This window comes from Coturnix japonica, chromosome 4, assembly GCF_001577835.2.
Source record: "Coturnix japonica isolate 7356 chromosome 4, Coturnix japonica 2.1, whole genome shotgun sequence".
Classification (NCBI taxonomy): Eukaryota; Metazoa; Chordata; class Aves; order Galliformes; family Phasianidae; genus Coturnix; species Coturnix japonica.
In genome coordinates this window covers 56,618,799-56,639,014 of record NC_029519.1, presented here as the reverse complement: position 1 = coordinate 56,639,014, position 20,216 = coordinate 56,618,799, and the positions used below count along the sequence as shown (strand labels likewise).

General features: G+C 35.1%; 1 protein-coding gene across 17 annotated transcripts in view; it reads left to right on the top strand.

Annotated features, from left to right (window-relative positions):
* PCM1 (pericentriolar material 1) overlaps positions 1-20,216 on the top strand; it is a 38,241-nt gene that overhangs the window by 9,571 nt on the left and 8,454 nt on the right. For 10 of the 17 annotated variants that reach the window (XM_015862181.1, XM_015862182.2, XM_015862183.2 and 7 more), the window contains 26 exons: positions 2,143-2,320; positions 2,649-2,758; positions 3,053-3,269; positions 4,526-4,724; positions 5,043-5,219; positions 5,921-6,078; positions 6,308-6,522; positions 7,059-7,210; positions 7,292-7,421; positions 8,088-8,219; positions 8,803-8,996; positions 9,130-9,327; positions 9,883-10,105; positions 10,220-10,365; positions 11,382-11,578; positions 12,311-12,488; positions 13,159-13,514; positions 14,036-14,194; positions 14,947-15,003; positions 16,117-16,289; positions 16,370-16,498; positions 17,014-17,134; positions 17,428-17,565; positions 17,794-17,927; positions 18,657-18,791; positions 18,957-19,154. In XM_015862181.1, coding sequence (XP_015717667.1) covers positions 2,143-2,320; positions 2,649-2,758; positions 3,053-3,269; positions 4,526-4,724; positions 5,043-5,219; positions 5,921-6,078; positions 6,308-6,522; positions 7,059-7,210; positions 7,292-7,421; positions 8,088-8,219; positions 8,803-8,996; positions 9,130-9,327; positions 9,883-10,105; positions 10,220-10,365; positions 11,382-11,578; positions 12,311-12,488; positions 13,159-13,514; positions 14,036-14,194; positions 14,947-15,003; positions 16,117-16,289; positions 16,370-16,498; positions 17,014-17,134; positions 17,428-17,565; positions 17,794-17,927; positions 18,657-18,791; positions 18,957-19,154 — 4,404 coding nt within the window. The remainder of the gene's footprint in view (positions 1-2,142; positions 2,321-2,648; positions 2,759-3,052; positions 3,270-4,525; positions 4,725-5,042; positions 5,220-5,920; positions 6,079-6,307; positions 6,523-7,058; positions 7,211-7,291; positions 7,422-8,087; positions 8,220-8,802; positions 8,997-9,129; positions 9,328-9,882; positions 10,106-10,219; positions 10,366-11,381; positions 11,579-12,310; positions 12,489-13,158; positions 13,515-14,035; positions 14,195-14,946; positions 15,004-16,116; positions 16,290-16,369; positions 16,499-17,013; positions 17,135-17,427; positions 17,566-17,793; positions 17,928-18,656; positions 18,792-18,956; positions 19,155-20,216) is intronic. The other 7 variants (XM_015862189.1, XM_015862197.1, XM_015862184.2 and 4 more) reach the window with 6 other exon arrangements.

Here is a 20,216-nt window from a genome sequence, read left to right as displayed (position 1 = left end):
CTCTATAAGACTGATTTCCATCTGGAGCATCATTGTTGTAACTGTAAGACTGGGACTGTCTTTGCTGTTTAGTAGGTTTTATTTGGTGGTACTTTTAAATATGTGACAAGATAGAAGTGGATATGTTCACCATGTAATGTATGTTAAGCTGGAGCACACGTTCAAAATCTAATATGCTTAACTATTTACTAAAGGAGATATCTTCTAGTATGAGCATTTGTCCCTGTGTTGAGGGCAATCTAGAGTGTTCATCTTCACGAGAACAGGTTACAGACACTGATGTTACAGCAAACCCAAAAGGGAAAAGTGACTGATCTGCTCTGAATGACAGGGAAGTTTGACCTTGTAGGATTTATAGCCAAAAACATGGATTGCCTTCATAGGTACACTTCAAACATATCATTTTAGCCTCTAAAATAGCATTTATGCGTGCTGATTTTCTTTCATTTTTGTCCCTGTTAACTTGCTTGAAATGTATTTGTTGCTGTAAATGTTTCTGTTTCACTTGCTTATCTGTGTTCACCTGCCTGGCAACTGAGTTTTCTTTAACTGGAGCTGTTTTCTTTAGAGGTATTTGTCATCTTTCTTTTCTGAAGTCTTAGTGTTGGCAGAGTAAATAATACCAGTAACATGTAACTATATCAGCTGTAGGGAAGATGGTCTGATTTTATGTGATGTTAGAGGACTCTTTCTATTTTGCTGTTCTCTTTATGGAAAAACATGTAAATTTGACTTTCAGACACTCAGTGTGTACAGAAATTTTCACAATTTTTTTTCACAAATTTTAGCCAAAAAAATGTATGCTCTTGTAAAGCTTTATATAAAGATTTCCGGTTGAAAGGGAGTATGAAGGGGCTTAAAGCATATAATTTGTTTCTTGCTTTTCTTTGGCTTTGTCTTTTCATCTCATTTTTAAAAAGGAGGATTTTCTCATGAAAGATTTAAATTTTTTGTCCAGCTTATCATACAAAATGTTGAGGAATTAGGCTTGAAAAATCTTTTTGTTTACTAGTGAACAAGATTAAGTTGACAAGAACAATATCAAATCTGATATTTGAGTTAGTAATAGTGTGAAACTTGGAGGCACGTACCCCTTTTCCCTTTCTTCCCTTCCCTCCTGTGTTGATTTCATTTTTGTGTATTCCATTGTCCTTTTTCTCTGCTTTATATATGTAAGATAAAAATTTAGGAAGAATGTTCAGCTCAAGTTGTATTGAAATTTCTTTGAGAAGTGTTGAATAATGGATGTATTGTCCTTGATCTTCTAGGAAGCTTTTCTTGTGCTTAGAAATTAATATATGCTTCTATTCTGTCTTTTGGTGCTGGATTTGTTCTGCACTGAGGGAATTTTTTACTTCAGGAAATTAGCATTGCATGAAAATACGTTGATTCTTTTAATATTGTTTATTTTGACTCTTAACAAAAGGAAGCAAAATTTTCAGTTTTTTTATTTGCATAATATGATAACTTAAACAAAGGCAGGGTCTTTACCAGTGGATGTCTCCTTAAAATACTTAATTCCTGAGAAGGTTTTGAGAGAAATTTCCAGCTGTTAATTAAGATGGGCTAAGGAAAATAACTTTTCTCTAAGGTATTTCACCATAAAGCGTGCTTTCATTCCTCCAGATTTGTTTCCATGCGCTTGGAAATGTATTAGGGAGGGAGTATGAATGTGTCTTGTTCTGAAATTGGTTTACCCAAGTCTGAGGTGATTTATTGCCTATGGTAAAAATATTGTGTACAAAAATAAATACGTGTTGTACATTAGAGCAGAATAATTATGCAAAACTAAGCAGCCTTATGTTGTGTAGCTTTAGCATTCTTATATTAATGTGTTGCTATGAATTATGCTTCAGAGGACAAAGGGATACTTAGTCTTTGGGGCATATTAAATGGTTGACTATTTCTTAAGAAAAATTAGCCCTGAGAGTGTTAAGCGTATCTTGATGATACAGGTTTTCTTCTTACCTTATATCTAAAACTCCTGAACTGAAGTGGACTGTCTGGAAAGTGAAACAGGTTCGCCTTTTACTCTTGCTTGACTTTGATTCAGTTACATTCTTCCTTGTTTTGATGCCTCTAACAGTAGTACTTTCCAGATAAATTATCCTGTTTATGGTAATGTTCTTCTGTACCTTTCAGGCCAGAGATCCTCAGCAGGAAGCTAAAGAGGAGTTGGAAAACTTGAAAAAGCAGCATGATTTACTGAAAAGGATGCTACAGCAGCAGGAACAGTTGAAGGCTCTTCAAGGAAGACAGGCAGCTCTTCTTGCTTTGCAGCATAAAGCAGAACAAGCTGTTGCTGTTGTGGATGATTCTGGTATGAAAGCATCTCTGATAGCTATTTTAACTTGCTGAATAAATGATTAAAGCTAGGATTGTAGAATACATAATAAAAGTTCTTTAGTAATTCTCTTCTTTGAAGTCTTAGTGCAGGGCTATATTTATATGTTGTTTTTTTTGTTTTTTTTATTTTAAATAGCCATATTTTTAGAAATATGAACATTTATATCTAAATTTTACAAAAAAAACCAAAACATTTCTTAAGGTTCTGTATGCTCACAGAACAAAGTGTTTTCATCAAATGGTCTTTATTATGTTTTTGACGACAAGTATTTACATTTTTCCTCCTTTTTTTGTATGCCCAGTTGTAACAGAGACAACAGGTAGTGTTTCTGGAGTAAGCCTTACATCAGAATTGAATGAAGAATTAATTGACTTAATTCAGCGCTTTCATAACCAACTTCATGATTCTCAGGTCAGTTTTTGTGTTGCACTCTGAAGTTCTACCATTGTCTGTTTTTCTTATTCTTTCGAACAGTTGAAGATCTGTCTTCTTATTTTTATTCATCTGCTGATGGAGTAATTGGAGTTCCTCCAAACCTGTAAGCTCAGCATCTTTGTGTTCCTGCAGGTTATCTGTTAGCTAACTGATGAAGTTCTTTGTTCTGCTGCTGGGCCTATCAAGTCTATAAGAAGCCTTTTTGTTCATTAGAATTTATTTTGTTTTTTATCTGTGGTACTTTGAATGAATTGAAGTTATTCTTTTTAGACTCAGTCTGTACCAGACAATAGAAGACAAGCAGAAAGTCTTTCACTTACCAGAGAGATTTCACAAAGCCGAAACTCCTCAGTGTCAGAACAACGTGCAGATGAAAAGGCACAACTTTTCAATAAGATGCGAATGTTGCAGGGGAAAAAGCAAAAGATGGATAAACTGTTAGGAGAACTTCATACACTTCGTGACCAACATCTAAATAATTCCTCCTGTAAGTATATTTAAATGGAATTATCAATTTCTAAGAGTTTAAAAACACACAGAGTGTTTGTTTTTTAAGGTGGCCTTTCAATTGGTTAATGGATTATCACTGTAGTAGACAATAAAGCTGTAATAGGGCAGTATTATGTAACTGATTTACTGCACTAAAAACATTTCATACTTGTTGGAGAGCTTGACAAGTAAACTAGCACTTGTTATAACATTATTGAAATTAATTTGTGAGGTTGTGATGACTGCAATTTTTTTTCCAGTGGTTGTCAGTGACAATTCATATAATATTCTCATTCTTCAGGATGAGAATGTTTTGTATATTATTACAGTACCTCTGTATTTATGTACTGTATGCTTCCGTTGTTAATAACACTACAGCATGATGGGGTTTGATTTTTTTTTTATTTTTTTTTCCCCACTGTCAAAGGACTTTCTTGTCCAGTAGTCAAATGTACTTGGATCTCAGGTCATGCCAGAGAAAGTCAGCTGTCTGAATGGACTGGATGTTTTGGTCTGTTCTTTAGATGACTTTCCAATTCTTAAGGTCTCCCATGTGGGCCTATTGTTTGTTATATGTTCCTGTTCTAGACTTGCATTTGCCCTGGTGAAGCTTTGTTTTATGACTGGAAGTTCGTGTGAGGCAATTTTAGGGTAGTCTGATTAAGAAATGAGTCCAACGTGCTCCTGTAGAAATGAGTCTTCAAATGCTCCTGTAGAAGAGCAGACTAGTTTGATGCTTACATGTCTAAAACCCATTCATCTTTCTTGTACTTAATGTGCATAATCTGAGTGTATATAGTTATGTTTTTTATATAGCTGGATAAGGTAAGCATATACCAAGGCTGTGTTTTGAAACATGTTTCTGCAAGAGCTTACCAGTTGGCAAAACAAAGTTATTAGAGCTCTTTGTTGTTTTAAATGTTTAAACGTTAAATTTCATCAAAAGTAATTCAACCATAAGTTAGTCCTTTAAAGAACTCTTTGGGTGCATTGACAGCTTGAAAACTTCCACTTGATAAAGCTAAAAAGAACAGACTTGTTTTATGGAAGTATTGTTTATGGAAGCTGCCTATTACTTGTGGTTGGCATTGCCTGTCATGAAACTTAATGCAGAAATTGTTCCCTGAAGAAAAGAAGTTGCTTACTGCTATTTCGTGTGCTGGTAATATTTGCTGTAGTTACTGTTTAATGTAATTTGGTTAGGTAGGTTCCTTTTTTGCAGGCTGCTTTCAATATTCTGTTTCTTCTCTGTAGTTTTTCCAGCTTCAAGTTCTCCTCAAAGGAGTATTGACCAAAGAAGTACAACTTCAGCTGCTTCTGCTCCCATGGGCGTAGTAACTGTTATCAATGGTGAATCAAATAGTCTGGCATCTGCTCCCTATCCTCCTGATTCCCTGGCTTCTCAGAATGAGAGTGAAGAGGATGACAATCTAAATCCAACGGAAAAGCTTCAGTAAAATAATATTTGTTTTTTTTCTATAATCTGCTTTAGTGTTTTTTTAGCTTTGAGTTTTAGGTGTGTTTTATTAAGTTCTGTATTAACAAACTGTTTTGTGATTTAATTTACTTAATGGACCACTTAGTAAATGGTCTGAGAAAGTAAATGCCTGCTTAGCTTCAAGCAGAAGTTTATTACAGCTAGGAAAGTTACAGTTTTTGTTAAGAACTGTAAATGTACCCATCTATTTTTTCAAATTCCAGATATTTTAATTAATACTGTACTGTGTTCTGTTTTCTTTTTTTTTTTCCATTTGTTTGTTTTTTTCCTCAGGAAGCTAAATGAGGTTCGTAAGAGACTGAATGAGTTACGTGAGCTAGTTCACTACTATGAGCAAACATCTGATATGATGACAGATGCTGTAAATGAAAACACTAAGGAAGAGGAAGAAACAGAAGAGTCAGGAAGTGATTCTGAACATGGGGATCCACAGCCTGTTACAAATATTAGGTAAATCATATATTTTGTCATCCTCAGTCTTTGTAGCTAAGTTGTCATAGGTTTACTGAAGCAGTGCGAGATTTCAGTGAGCTAGAAGTAATTCACTTTTCCAAATTTTTGGAAAAGTTAATGTAAATGTTTATGAAGCTCATGCAGGCTAGTAACAATCCTACTCTATAGCAAATGTAGTTCTGTAACTTGTAATCACTTTAGATTCAAGTACTGAAATGTGTGTGGAATTCCTCTGGAAGATCAACAGTCATAGAGCTAGGAAGTTTAAGCAAAAGCAGCCTTCGGTGTATAGGGGCATTATGAGGCATAGTAATAGTATCCTATGCAGTGTGCATCTCCGCAGAAATCAATGCAAATCTGGTTATGAATCATACATAGCTATTTACATAAATGCACACTCTGAAATTCTCTTGTGAACTGATACTGTTGCAGTTTGAGTAGGGAAGTAATTTGTAGCTGCTTCTGATTTTCATTTATTTGTCTATATTTTGAGAAACGTGTTTGTATGAGAGATGGATATGGAGAATTCTCAATGTCTGGACTAATTTTGCAAGTGAATTTTAGGAGATTTTTTCTTTTTTTAATTACAAAGGATTATTAAAATACATTCATAAAAGTGAGTCAATAAAATGGCTGATGTAATATTCCATCAATACCAGTTCTTAAGAAGTTAACATGAGTAATGCATTTCACCCTAGAAACCCTCAAGGAATCAGTAGCTGGAATGAAGTAAATAACAACTCAAATGCACAGTGTGGAGCTGGTAACAGAGATGGAAGACATCTTAATACAGACTGTGAAATAAATAATCGATCTGCTGCTAATATAAGGACTCTAAAAATGTCTTCTGCTCTAGGTATGTTCTACAGTTTTCTAATAATGTAGGTCTTAGTGCATACATGATTCTGATAACCATGCAGCATCTGTCAGAACTTTGTTTGAACTGTTTGAGTTGTAACAGTAGGCTGGTATTTTTCTGAAGGTAATTAAATAAAAATAGGCATTTCAATAATGTAATTTATGCAATTTTTGTAATTTTAGTAAACAAAACAGTTTACTCTCCTCTTCCCTCTCTGCATCTCCAGACTGTCATAACAGGGAGGATGACAAAGATACTGACCTACCCCAAGCTGAAGATGATGAAGTGGAAGAAGATAGAGCTAGTGAAGATTCTATATCCAGTCACAGAAGCAGCCTGGGTGATGTTGCAGGAGATGCTGAGTTTGAGCAGAAGATTAATAGGCTTATGGCTGCAAAGCAGAAACTTCGACAGTTACAAAACCTTGCTGCTATGGTGCAGGTATCCTATGACTATAAATCCATGGATGAAAATGTGTGACTCATTATTTCATGTAATGTTTAACTTTTAATGGTGAAGAATTCTGTTAGTCTACTATATAGAATTCACTGGGGAAAAGGAGACAGTGGTTGATTTGTCTGAAGTTGAAGGTGACGCCAAGTTCAAATCTGGATTTTTCCTGGGTTGCTGATCTAAGGAAAGAATGACCTTAATATTTTATCTTGGCACTGAGTTTTATTAACAATAACAACAAACACACAAAAAAAAAACAAACCAAAACAGGAAGTCTGTTATCCCTTAAATTATTTTGATCTATGGTTTTAAATTTAAACTAAATATTTATCTTAATTCTGGAATCCTGGGTTTTGTAGTGTTACACCGGATTTGATTAAAATCTTCAGATGTGTTTGAAATGTCACAGCATGTTGGAGCTGAGATGTTTGGGGAACTTTTTGAAATTGCTTTGATAAAATGTGCTTCTTACATTCTGTTCATCAGTTTGAAAATAGTCTGATTACTTCCTTTTTTCCATTCAGGATGATGATCCAGAACCTCAAGTACTCACTGCAAATGCATCTAACATGGGTGACTTTTTGGGTGAGATGGAAGAGACAAAGCAACAGCCAAACAATGTTCGAGTTAGTACCAACAAGTTGCAAAAAGATGTAGGATTGAATGAAAAAGCGAGGTATGTCTTTGTCCGAGAACTGTAGAATCTTACTTTAGATAACTTCCTGCCAGATAATATGTGGGTAATGTATCCATGCAGAGAGAAGTTCTATGAAGCTAAACTTCAGCAGCAGCAGCGGGAACTTAAGCAGTTACAAGAAGAAAGAAGGAAACTGATGGAAATTCAAGAAAAAATTGAAGTGTTACAGAAAGCTTGTCCTGACCTTCAAGTAGGTAGACTTACTTTGCGTTCTTAGACTGCTGAAGAGTGAAACATTATTTTCACACCATTTTTTTCCAAGTAAAAAAGCTTGCTTAAAAAACTCGTTACCAATTGTGTTCTACTTTAAGAATATGGATTTCTAAAGTTGGAAGAGAGCTCTGGTTGTCTAGTTCCATTGAAATTCTTGCTCGTTGGTTGCTGTATAAAACTCTAGCTTCACTGTCCTTTGTCCTCAAAAATTGTGGTGTTAAAGTCCTTGGAAATGGGGGACCTTCTGTATTATTTTTAGTTTGAAATCTGTCTGTCTACTGTGTCTGCTAGTCACTGCATCTTCATCTTATTAGACATTTGCAGGTTCTGCTGCTGTCAAATAATACTGTGTCTCATAAAGATGACCAACACTTTGCTGTATTCTAACTAAACTGCAGTGCTGTACTTTTCTCATACTCTTTAAAACATGATTTTTCTATGAAATGCTTAGTAAATGGTCAACACTGTGTATCTACAGCATTATACAATAGTTTGTTAGATTAAAAACAATTATTGTTTGTTTCTGGCTAACCTCTGAAGTAAGTACTTAATGAATTTTAAAATGCAGATTCTCACCGAATACTGATCAATTCTGCTATCTCAAAAAGCCTGAATTGTTCTGCGATTCTGCTTTTTCTTTCAGTCTGCTGGTCTGAGTAACAGCCCAGCAAACAGACAGACTTTACCAGCAACCTCAACTCCAGCCATGAATGAGTGTAACACAGCTGGCAAGCCTTTACTTGAATTTGGTGAATCTGTACCAGTAGGCAATGAGGTATTTCACGCTTGATATTCTAATACTTAATATGGGGAGGGGAAAAAAGTTCTAGGAAACTTGGACACGTTATTTTAAGTACTTCATATGGAGAGAGCGTAGTATAGTACTAGAGAGTGTAGTATGAAAGTGTACATAATTGATTTGCTTCATTTCTGGAAAGAAGTAAATATTGCTATTGCTCTACTGTTTTTCATGCTCCTGGAAAATGATTTTTTTTTTCTCTATGAAGTGTGTGTAAGCGGTCAATACTGTGCACTTACAGCATTGTATAATTACGTATTTGATAAAAATTTTTTCTTTTGCTTCTTGACTAACCTCTGAAATGAGTTGTGGAATTTCGAAGTGTTCTGTGAAACATGCACTATTTGTCTTATTTAAAAAAGTAACTATTCTCTGTTGTTTAATTATCTTCTTAAATTTTAAAATGGAATAGATGGCTCATACTGGGGGCATTTTGTAGTGTGACTAATACCAGTGCCTGGAAAAAAATGTCAGTGTACTATCAAATAGTGAAATTTTAAGGTGTTACTTAGGAGGTTTTTGTTTGTTTATACTCTGATGTCTTCAATTTTCTTGGAAGCAGTTATGGTCTGAGATGAGAAGGCATGAAATTCTAAGAGAAGAATTGCGGAGGAGAAGAAAACAACTTGAAGCTTTAATGGCTGAACATCAGAGGAGGAGAGAACTGGCAGAAACAATATCTACTGTTGCTGCATCTGTTAAAAGTGAGGGATCAGAAGCTCAGCGTACTCCGCAGCAGAGTAGGACGGAGAAGTAAGAACATGAGTCCCTCTTTGCTGTCAGTCAGTGGGTGCTTCTGTTGTTTAGTGAGGTTATCAAGAGATTGTTTTAATAGTTTGCCATAAACTTGAACAAACAAACAAAACCTCTCATTTTCAATGCTCAGCAGGACAATGGCTACCTGGGGAGGTTCTACTCAGTGTGCGCTCGATGAAGAGGATGGAGATGAAGATGGTTATCTCTCTGATGGACTTGACCAGGCAGAAGAAGAGGAATATACGCCAAGTATGAATGACAGCTTTTCTGCTTATCCCAATAACCAAATACCAGAAAACGTGTATTATCTTAAAGGAAATAGGGATAGGTAAGTGGCATTACTTCTTGATGCTTGTCAGGGTGTTTTTGAAAGGGGTGGAATGATCATTGCACTAAATGCAAAGCACCCTATTAGGTCAAAGCGAAATTTCTTTCTACTTGCTAGTGAGATGTATGTGGTGGCGTTTTCTTGTCTTAGCTTCTGTAGCTACAATGTATGTGACTAGTTTTGATTATTCTATTTTCCTGTGTGTTGAATATTGCCTACCATTTAGTTACCTGGTTGTGTTGCGTTACAGCTCCTCATGTTGTGTTTCAGTCAGCATAGCAAAAGATGACCTATGTGAATTTTTTGCCATCTCTTCAAAATCAGTGATTCAGAAAATTAGAATTACTTTCCTCTGATTTTTATTAGGGAAAAATAATTTTAATTAGTACTAATGCACGAGACCTTCTGTTTGGAAGCGGTGCTTCTTCTTTCTGTGTTATGTTGATTGCTTCTACATACAACTGAAACATTAATAATTGAAGCTTTGCTAACAGGGAAGGTTTGAAAAGTCAGCTTTTGTTCTTATCCTTCCTTTCTGCCCTCTCCCTGCCTTAGGTGGAAAAACTGCCGTCCTCTTTCAGCAGATGGGAATTATCGACCAATGTCTAAAGCTAGGCAGCAGCAAAATATCAGTATGAGACGCCAGGAAAACTTTCGGTGGATATCTGAGCTTTCTTACGTGGAGGAAAAAGAACAATGGCAAGAACAGATCAATCAGTTGAAGAAACAACTGGAATTCAGTGTTAGCATTTGCCAGACTTTAATGCAAGATCAGCAGGTAGGCATGAAGAGCAGTTAACTCAATGTTCCGAATCAATGTGGTTCTAAATTTTTCTAGTGATAACTTCTAATTTTGGTAATTTGGTCTCTGTTATTTGTTTTCTTTCCACAGACCCTCTCCTATTTTCTACAGACTTTGCTTGCAGGCCCATATAATATGATGCCCAATAACGCTGCATCTTCGCAAGTACATCTTATTATGCATCAGTTAAACCAATGTTATACTCAACTATCTTGGCAGCAGAATAATGTCCAAAGGTTTGTATTAGGAATTGGCTGTATAATTTGAAATGCTTCAGTATATGCCTTCGGTTTTTGGCAGATGACCCAGCAAGATTATGGATTCTAAGTATAATGGAAAGATGTTAGAAAAGCCTTGTCCTTGCTTAGAGTACTCAGTCATAATTTGTACATAGTAATGCTCCATTTGAATGTACTTCTTACATCTTTTTAAAGTAAATAAATAAAGACAGTCATAGTTCCATTTTATTGGAAATGGATTTGTGAAATTTGTGAAATTTATGTGAAATGGATTTGATAAATATGAAAATTTATCTCTACTTTATGCTTGATAAGTGATATGTAGTTAGTAGCCCTTTTTGCAGAGCATTTTAAAGTAATGTGAATGGCAATTGTTGCAAATATTTTGTGTCTTCTGTTGTTTCTGTTTAATTTTGTTTCCAAGCTGCTTACTTCTTGCTGAATGTCTTTTTTTGAATGACTTTTTTTTAATCATTCTCACAAGCATGTTTGATTTTTGTGAACACGACTACAGTGACAGATCAGTTGATTTTAAACTGTGTGTGTCTCTTGCTCAGGAGTTATTTTTTGACTGGCCAAATGAATTTCTTTACATACATACTGAAAACATAGTTTATGTGTGTAAAGTAGTGTTGGTTACATGAACAGGTAAAACACGAATCTTGAATTACTGAGTAAAGACTTACAATTTCCTGTCAGCCCGAGCATTGTGGGTGCTCCTAGTGGCTGTGCTTTTCTAGTACTAGAATTGCTGTTGATTCAAGGCATTTCAGTTTGAGGATTGTTCATGTTACTCCATAGTGCAGTTAGGCTGTATCAACTCAGTTTAAGGATTGTTCACGTTATTATGTAGTGCAGTTAGGCTCTATCAGCAAAGTTGTAGTTTTGTTTTGTTTTGTTTTTGCATGGTGTTGTCTACTGCTACCATGCTGCTGATTATTGCATTTCTATCAAGTTATTTTCTCTGGTGGTGTTTAAATTTTGAGGCATTCTTTTTCCTCATTGTTTTAAAGATTGAGACAAATGTTAAGTGATCTAATGCACCAGCAAGAACAACAACAACATTGTCAAGAGAAGCCGTCAAGAAAGGAGAGAGGCAGTAGTGTACCACCACCTCCATCTCCTGTTTTCTGTCCATTCAGCTTTCCTCCACAGCCTGTGAACCTGTTTAATGTGCCGGGATTTACTAGTATTTCTTCTTTTGCTCCAGGTGAGTGTTAAAAGTGTGAAAAGAAATATGATTTTTTTAAAAAAAATTCTATTCCCTCATTTAATCGTAACTTAATGGAAATCTGGCTTGTCCTTCAGATTGAGTTTGAAGTACTCGAAGTTATTTAACAGTATTTAAATGAGCAGAAGTTTGTATCTCTTTTGGTTAGGACTTGGAGTGCTTGCTTTGAAATGTGGCAAGTAGCAATTTGTTACTAATTTCTGTTTGTATCAGAGCTATCAAGTAACCACTGATTTTTGGATACAGTGTTTTTCCTCTCATTACCAAATCTTGTACTATTGAATTTGAAATAGAGGAAATAAGGTATCCTACTGTGTCTTTAAAAAAAAAAAAAAAGAAAGAATAGTGAAAGGTGAACTTTATCTCTAGAGAGCTGGTATCTTCACACACAGAACTCTGGGGTTTTTGTTTTCTTTTTAGGAACTTACAATTTTTACCTCACTTGTAGATGTGAGTATTCTTGAAATGCCTTCATCTGTACACTGGTGGGGTTGTAGTGATGTATGTAGTTTCCAATGATGTTTGAAATCTGCACTGAAGATAAATCCTTATAGTTGCAGCATTTTCAGGAAGAGAGTATTTTTTTCTTATTTCCTCAACACTTTTTTTTGTTGTTTCAGAATAACATGGTGCCATTCAGTGTCTCCAACTTCACTTACAGTACATGGATAAATGATGTAGTAACTTATGGCATTCTTGTTTATTTTATAGGTATAAACTACAATCCAGTGTTTCCTTCTGGTTTTGGAGATTTTGCACACAGTGGTTTCCCACAAAGCAGTGAGCAGCAGCAACATCCTCTAGATCATAATGCTTCTGGAAAAACTGAGTATATGGCATTCCCTAAACCTTTTGAAAGCAGTTCCTCTAATGGAGCAGAACACCAAAGGTGGGTCTTACCACAGTGCAACTCTCCTGTCATCACTATTGTCAAACCTGGTCCCAGCACCCCAGGATTAGGGTTCTTTTTGGAGACTTGTAAATTAATTTACTTTAAATACAAGATGAGCTTTAATTTTGAGGTTTCAAAATGTTGTTGTTGTTGCTGTTGTTCTTTGGAGGTTTTTTGTTTGTTTGTTTGCTTTTTTTCATTTTTATTCTATTTTTCTGTGTATTAAGTGATGTATTGTTTCAGGAATATTCAAACCTTAAATGCAGTTATATGTGATATATTGTTGTCTATGGAGGAAGATTTCTATTTTGAACTTGAGCCATTGAAATAACAACAGGATATAAATAGTTTCAAAGTGTTTTTCTTTTTTTAATGCTACTGTAGATGGTAACAGATATTATGTCAGGAGTGTTTTGTCTTATAATACTACTTGAGCGTAACTCAGAGTACATAACTATATTCAGGTTGTAGTCAGTCAGAAATGTGCATTTCTTCAGGTGTCTTCAGTTTTCCATTTTGAAGAGCTCTTACTACATGTTTTTTAAATGTTGGTGTTCAGCTGATGACTGAGTAACTAGGGCAGAAAGTATTTGTTTGGTAATACATGCTGCTTCTGTCCAAGAAGCCAGGTTGTAATATATTGTGGTGTTTTTCTTTTTGATGGAAGGACTCATAGGCAAACTGAAGATGAAGTGGAAAAGAGATCAACTTGGCTTAATGATAGCCAGGAAGTGAAAAAAGATGATCACTTTCAACTGAAAGCAAGCTTTCCAGTTCCAGTACAGAGCATTGCTTCAGGTCATAAAAATCAGTCTGATACAAGCAGGAGAAGAAACTTTGATGAAGAGTCTTTGGAGAGTTATAGTAGCATGCCTGATCCAGTTGACCCAACTACTGTGACAAAGACATTTAAATCTAGAAAAGCTTCGGCTCAGGCAAGCCTGGCATCAAAAGATAAAACACCCAAATCAAAGAATAAGAGGAAGAGTTCTTCTCAGCTAAAAGGCAGAATTAAGAATACTGGTAGGTTGCAAATAATTTTATGTGCTGTGGCAAACTCAACATGGATTATCTTCTCTGCTTTCCAGAGAATTTACTATCCATAAGTGGTATTTGCAGTGAGTTCTTGAAATACATGTTACTGAAATATGAACTCATTTTATATGACATAATTACACTAAAGTTGCTGAGTATTTCAGCAAATGAAGAATAAATTATTAGGAATCCTGATTTCAGCCTGTAGTTCGTAGACATGGAGTTAGCTACTTAGAAAATCTTCCTCTTCATTAAGTCTTCACATTCTAGCTGGATGACTTGCTGAGGGAGGTATTTCAGCAAAATACAGAGTCAATCTGGAATGAGAGGGACACTGCTAGCGAACATAATGCTGCTGCAGTCATTGAGAATTTAGTGCTGCTGTTTTACTTCAGCAAACAAAGGAAAATCTGAAAGATAATTGTTTTTTATTTTGAGATTGCCCTTGAACCTATGTATGAAAGCAATAAAACTCTTTATAAATTTCCCCTTTCACTTCCTCCCATAAGGTTACGACAGTGCAAGTGCTTCTAGTGTCTGTGAACCCTGCAAAAGCACTAAAAGTAAACACTCTGAGGAGGTTGTTCACGCAAAGGTGTTTAGCAAGAAGAATCGGGAACAACTGGAAAAAATAATTAAATACAGTAGATCGACTGAAATGTCTTCAGGTATTCCTTTTTGAATTTCAGTAATTGTTGTCATTCAAACTTTGTGTAAGGGATTTCCATGCTTAGTTACTACTTTATTGCTTAGAAGTAGCGTATTGTGACATCAGTGATATACTTTAGCATATGTGGATTTTGCTTTTTAATTTTCAAAGTTGCAGTAAACATAAACGCGTGTTTACTGACTGATCCTGCGTGTTTTGTGTAGACTGGGTGCTTAATAAAATATTTGGAAACAAGCTGTTAATGTAAGGCAAACAAAATCCTAGTTGATCAAAAATATCTCGTATTTATTGGTACTTCTATGGATAGCAGATTAAACTGTTTATCATCTAATGACATCTGGTACTGCATGCGTGTTTTCTTTGTGCTTAAAGGAGCTTGATCAAATATCATTCAAATTCAATCACATCATGTAAACCCTTACATTTTTGCTATCTGCGCTGCTTTTCTTGCATCCGTGTCATAAAAACACTCTTCCGTGTCTTTTTAGATTCTGCCAGTACCTTGTTGGAATCATGCAGATATTTCAGTCATTTTAGCATGATGTACAGCTTTGTCAATGTAACGGTGTCCACACTGAGAGCTGTTTATTAGTGATTATTATATCAACTCTGCCAGTTATGTTTTCACAATAAGCAGCAATGTGGTTTGGATGATTAAGCAGTTTTCCTCCTGCTATTTTGTAGAGACCCTGTCTTAATTTCTGGTGCGCGTTTTTGTGTTTATCACTGTCTATCCCCACTTTCCTACAGCACATGCTAGGAGAATTCTGCAGCAGTCTAACAGAAATGCATGCATTGAAGCACCAGGTAATGCATTCATTGCTTAGCTTCAACAATGTCCTATTATTCTCCCCCGCTGCCTCCTGCCCCCCTTGGCTTTGGTCCTGTTGCTCAGACTGTTTAGCAGATGTTCAAAACTGGTACAATTGCAACAGCCTCTCTACAAATGAGGCAAGAGAGTCTATTTGTAATAAGAATGGAATGCTACAACATAAGCTGCCTTGTATTATAGTTGTGGATAACATGTCTGTCATGTTTGCAGTCAGTCAAAATTATGTGTGGAAAATTTCTTTGACAAAAAGTAATTTAAGTAGACATTTTTTATGTGGAAAATCTGATGTTATAATTTAGTAATGGACAAGGGGTGCAATTTTTAATGTTTTATTACAGACTGAAAAAGCTTACCCGTATGGCTTAAACTGGCATACTATTGGCAGATAATCAAATTTTACAGTAAAATTTTCTGTTTTGCTGGTAATGTAATTAACTTGAATACTAACAAATATGCATCTGTTAAACTCTGAGTTTTCCAAATTTTAACTTTGTTTTTCCATTCAACGCTTGCCAAAGTACGTATGTGTTAACAGACGGGTTGTTATATAAGGATGATACTTTTAATTCTTAAAGGGATGTGGGACTTGCTAGGAATTAGAACTTAGTAGAACGTCGTGTTTTCATGAATGTGTAATGGTGCTTAGGGGTAAGAGCTTTTATGTAAACATCAGAAATGCATGGAAATACAAGATTTGTGTAAGTGTGGGAAGGTCTCAACCTTTGGATGTCTTATTTGAAATGCTTTAAAAGTCTGTGTTCAGCAGTGAATACTTTTCAGAATTGAAAGCAGTACTGCGGTGTGTGCAATATTCTATTCCATAAGGAATACTTTCTTAAGATACTGTTTGGAACTGAAAAAACACCCAACCTGATTGATAAAAATACTGGATGTTTCATACTTACAGGATTTCAGAATTATTTTGTTATGTTCAAGTCCTTATTGCCTTCAGGTGATGAGTAAGCTTTAAGAAAGTATCTGTGTAACAGAGATCTAATTTTGTTATGTAACAAGCAGGCTTTTTTTTTCATCTGGATTAGTGTCAAGAAATGATCTTTTAATGATTTTTTTTTCTTTATTCCTTGCAGAAACTGGTAGTGATCTTTCTATGTTTGAAGCATTGCGGGACACAATTTATTCTGAAGTCGCAACTCTTATTTCTCAAAATGAATCTCGGCCCCACTTTCTTATTGAACTTTTCCATGAGCTACAGCTGTTGAACACAGATTACCTAAGACAAAGGGCCCTGTATGCTTTACAGGTATGCATAAACTTTAGAATCATGTGTATCAATTTAAGATATTGTAGACGTTCTTTTTACAGTGCAGTTCTTTTTTTCAGGATATAGTGACCAGACATTTATCTGAGAATAACGAGAAGGGGAAATGTATAAAATCACTAAACACTGCAACATGGATAGCATCAAACTCTGAACTCACTCCCAGTGAAAGTCTGGCTTCTACAGATGATGTAAGCTTTCATTTCAGAAGCTGTTTTACTGTCAGCCTTTCCTGTTTTAAATTTACATGCATGCTTGTGTACCAGAATATTCATAGTGGTGATTCTAATTGTCTGAAATTCATAAAAGCCTTTTGCATGGTAGAATTCTTTACACTTGAAATCGCTGATGTGTTAGGGAGGAGCAGAACGTGGAGAACAATATGAAGAATATAAATTGGAAACTGATATTCAAAATAGCCAATATCCTGTGAATAATATCAGGGCAAGTACTGATTACAAGGTTCCCAATGAATTAATTTATTTGTATTTAAGAAACTTAACAAGCCCTCCACCTAGTTTCTTATTTGCCTATAGTTGAAGTATTGGAAAAAAATGTGCTAGAATTACCTGTTTTCAGGATATAAGACAGCCTGGTGACAAGCCCTTAATATCACACATGTGGTTAAAAAAAGTTGCTGGCTCATTCTCACATTTGTGAGTATGGTGCATCCCTGCTTTGTACTCAGCCAATGAATGCTTTTTAGGAAACTTTTGACAAGAACTTCCCTACAGAAGTGTGTCAGGACTGTGAACAAAATGATGCAGACAATGGGAGTACTATGTCTACATCTTCACATTTTGAACCCTTTGCAACTGATGACCTTGGTAAGAATTATGTGATTTATATCGCAAGTATTATTCCTTTACCTGCTCTCCAGAAATGACTGCAGTCATCTACTAGAGTAGTGTACTTTTGTGATCTAATATATAATCATGTGGTTTTAATACAGCACTTTGAGCAATTAGGCACTTGATGAAAGTGTGTATAAAAGAACATAACAGCAACTGCAGTTGTGTAAATTTTAAAACCTACAGCTTTACATTTTTATTATTGCATTCTTGTTTATCCTTTGAAAACTTTTTATTTAGATTAAAAGGTGTTTTTATTCTAAATATAGGCAACACAGTGATTCACTTAGATCAAGCTTTGGCTAGGATGAGGGAGTATGAGCGTATGAAAATTGAAGCTGAAAGTACACTTGACTCTGAGGGCTGCTCTAGTAATTTTCAGGGTGCTACTGCTGCTAAATTAGAAGGTATGCACATATATACATATTTTACTTAGTTTTAGAGAATAATTATTCTAAATATCAAGAGTAATTTAGTTGGCTGGCTTGTTTTTTTCTTTATATTGAAAACAAAGTTCTGTAGGTTCTTAATATACTTCAATATGATTCCAAGAGGAAAATGTATTTTTTTGAAATTGATATTTCTTTAATAGTAATGTTAAATGACTTAGATGTGTACACTTCTTTTTTAATGAGGTCCCAGCACGAGTGAATGTCTTCCTGTGCCACAGTCAAGTGAAGTTTCTGCTGTGCCATGTCCTCGCATAGATACTCAACAGCTTGACCGACAGATTAAAGCAATTATGAAAGAGGTCATTCCTTTCCTGAAGGTAACAGCTATTTTCAGTAATGTGTACTAGAAAAACAGGAGGAGGAGCTGCACAGTTACATAGAATGCTGTTGTTTATATTGAATTAGTAGAAAAATGTGATAGCCTTTCCATGCCTTAAGACAATAAAAGTAGCCTTCAAATGTTAATACTTTGTCTACTACGTTCTAAAGCAGGCATTTTTCCTTGCATTTTGTACCTATGTGGGTATATTTCAGTCCTTGAAAGGTAGGACCAAAATATTGGATTTATCTTTGAATGCATTTGTAAATAAATTTAAGTTGTTACTACTAGGATATACAGTTGCCATCAATTATCTTTCGAATTCCCACTTCTATATAAAATTGAGAACTCATATCTTAGCAATAGCTGCCATTATATACTGAGTTGCTGACATTTCTGAGAAGGAAATAAGGATTAAATACTCCAGGGAAGGAAATGGTAAGGTTTCTTGATTGCACAGGGCTGGTGGACTTTTGTCTCATGAATACAGTTTTTTGTTTGGAGCTGACCCAATTGAATAGAAATGTTTGAAAATGTATTTCTGAAATATTTGCTCAGGAGAACTGAAGTAATTTTAACTCAGACTGTTGTATGTGATGTGACTTGAGATATTTTTGAAAAACAGCTAAGTTGCTGATTTTCATCTTCTTTTGTTTTAAATATCTCAGTATTTGAGATCATTAACTTCTTAAATGGTAACAAAGCTCATTCTGTAATACCTTTTTAGGAACACATGGATGAAGTATGTTCTTCTCAATTACTGACATCAGTGAGACGTATGGTCTTGACTCTTACACAGCAGAATGATGAAAGCAAAGAATTTGTCAAGTTCTTTCATAAGCAACTTGGCAGTATACTTCAGGTTAGTAATTTTTAATTGGCATGTAAGGTACCGGATGGTTTAAGAAAAGATTACAAACTATTATGTCTTTTACTAATTTTTAGAATTACTAACAGTACGGCAAGTAGTTAGTCTTTGAAGTGTGAAAGCTTGTTTCAGAAACTCAAGGTTTATTTCTCTTCACAGGATTCCCTGGCAAAATTTGCTGGTAGAAAATTAAAAGATTGTGGGGAAGATCTTCTTGTGGAGATTTCTGAAGTATTGTTTAATGAATTAGCCTTTTTTAAACTCATGCAAGACTTGGACAATAACAGTATTTCTGTAAAGCAGAGGTGTAAACGCAAAATAGAAACTACTGAAGAGATGCAGTCTTATGTTAAAGAGGTTTGTCTTATTACTTTTTATTTTTTAATTTGGCTTTTCTTAAGTTTCCTTAATTTCCATTTCCCAAATTTTATGTATGAGGAGTGGTGGTTGTTTGCTTTAACAAACTACTTCTGCATAATCATAGTAGTGATTGTATAGAAACATGAACTGTTTTCCTCATTAAGGGAGATTTCCTGTGTTATAGGTTACTGTTTGCTACGTAAGTTTAACTGTATAGACTTTGATTTGAGGGAAATGTTTATATGTGCGCATCAAGACATGGGATAGTATTGACATCTGTCAACAAGTAGTCAAATTAAGTATTTTAGCACATATATGTACCAATTCATGATCTCTCCATCTATTCCTACAGCTTCACTTGGAGTAGTTCAGTCAGCAAGCATCTTTTTATAACGTCTGTTCTAGCTAGGTAGTCATGAAACAGCTGGCTAATTGGCATATGTAGGAAGTATGACTTTCCAGAATTAGTGTAATATTTGTATTCAGAAATACATGAGAAGATGCAGAATATGAGTACATATTCTACACTAACAATGCAGTTTTTGGTTGTATTTTACCACTTCAGTTTTGTAAAGATGTGCTGGTATTACTTAACTGCGGTATTGCAGTTTTTAGGAACTCATTTTTAGTTATGTGAACTATTTACAGAGGAATCACTAAAACAGATAATGTTCATGTAACTATTAGTTAATTAAATCAGTTAAGTGTACCTAATTGTTTCTTATTGCATAATATAGTTATGACTTCAGTCATAACTGTATCGTCACTTTCAGACTTCTTTTAGAAACACAAATAAAAATCCCTCAAGTCAACAGAAGATAATATGAATCTGTTGTGAACTATGAAGTCGTGCAAGTAGTTTAAAGCATAGCATCAGCTAAACATAAGTATACCTCAACTTTAGATGTATTAGTACTGTACATCTAAAGTAGTAGTGGGAGATTGGCTTCTTTAGGGAACAGAACAGTCTATAAGAGATGCTCTGAATCCAGAGGGATTTGGATGTGATTTCCGCTGTTATGTGGATTATTTCTTTGTTACGTGAAGGTTTGGTTTACC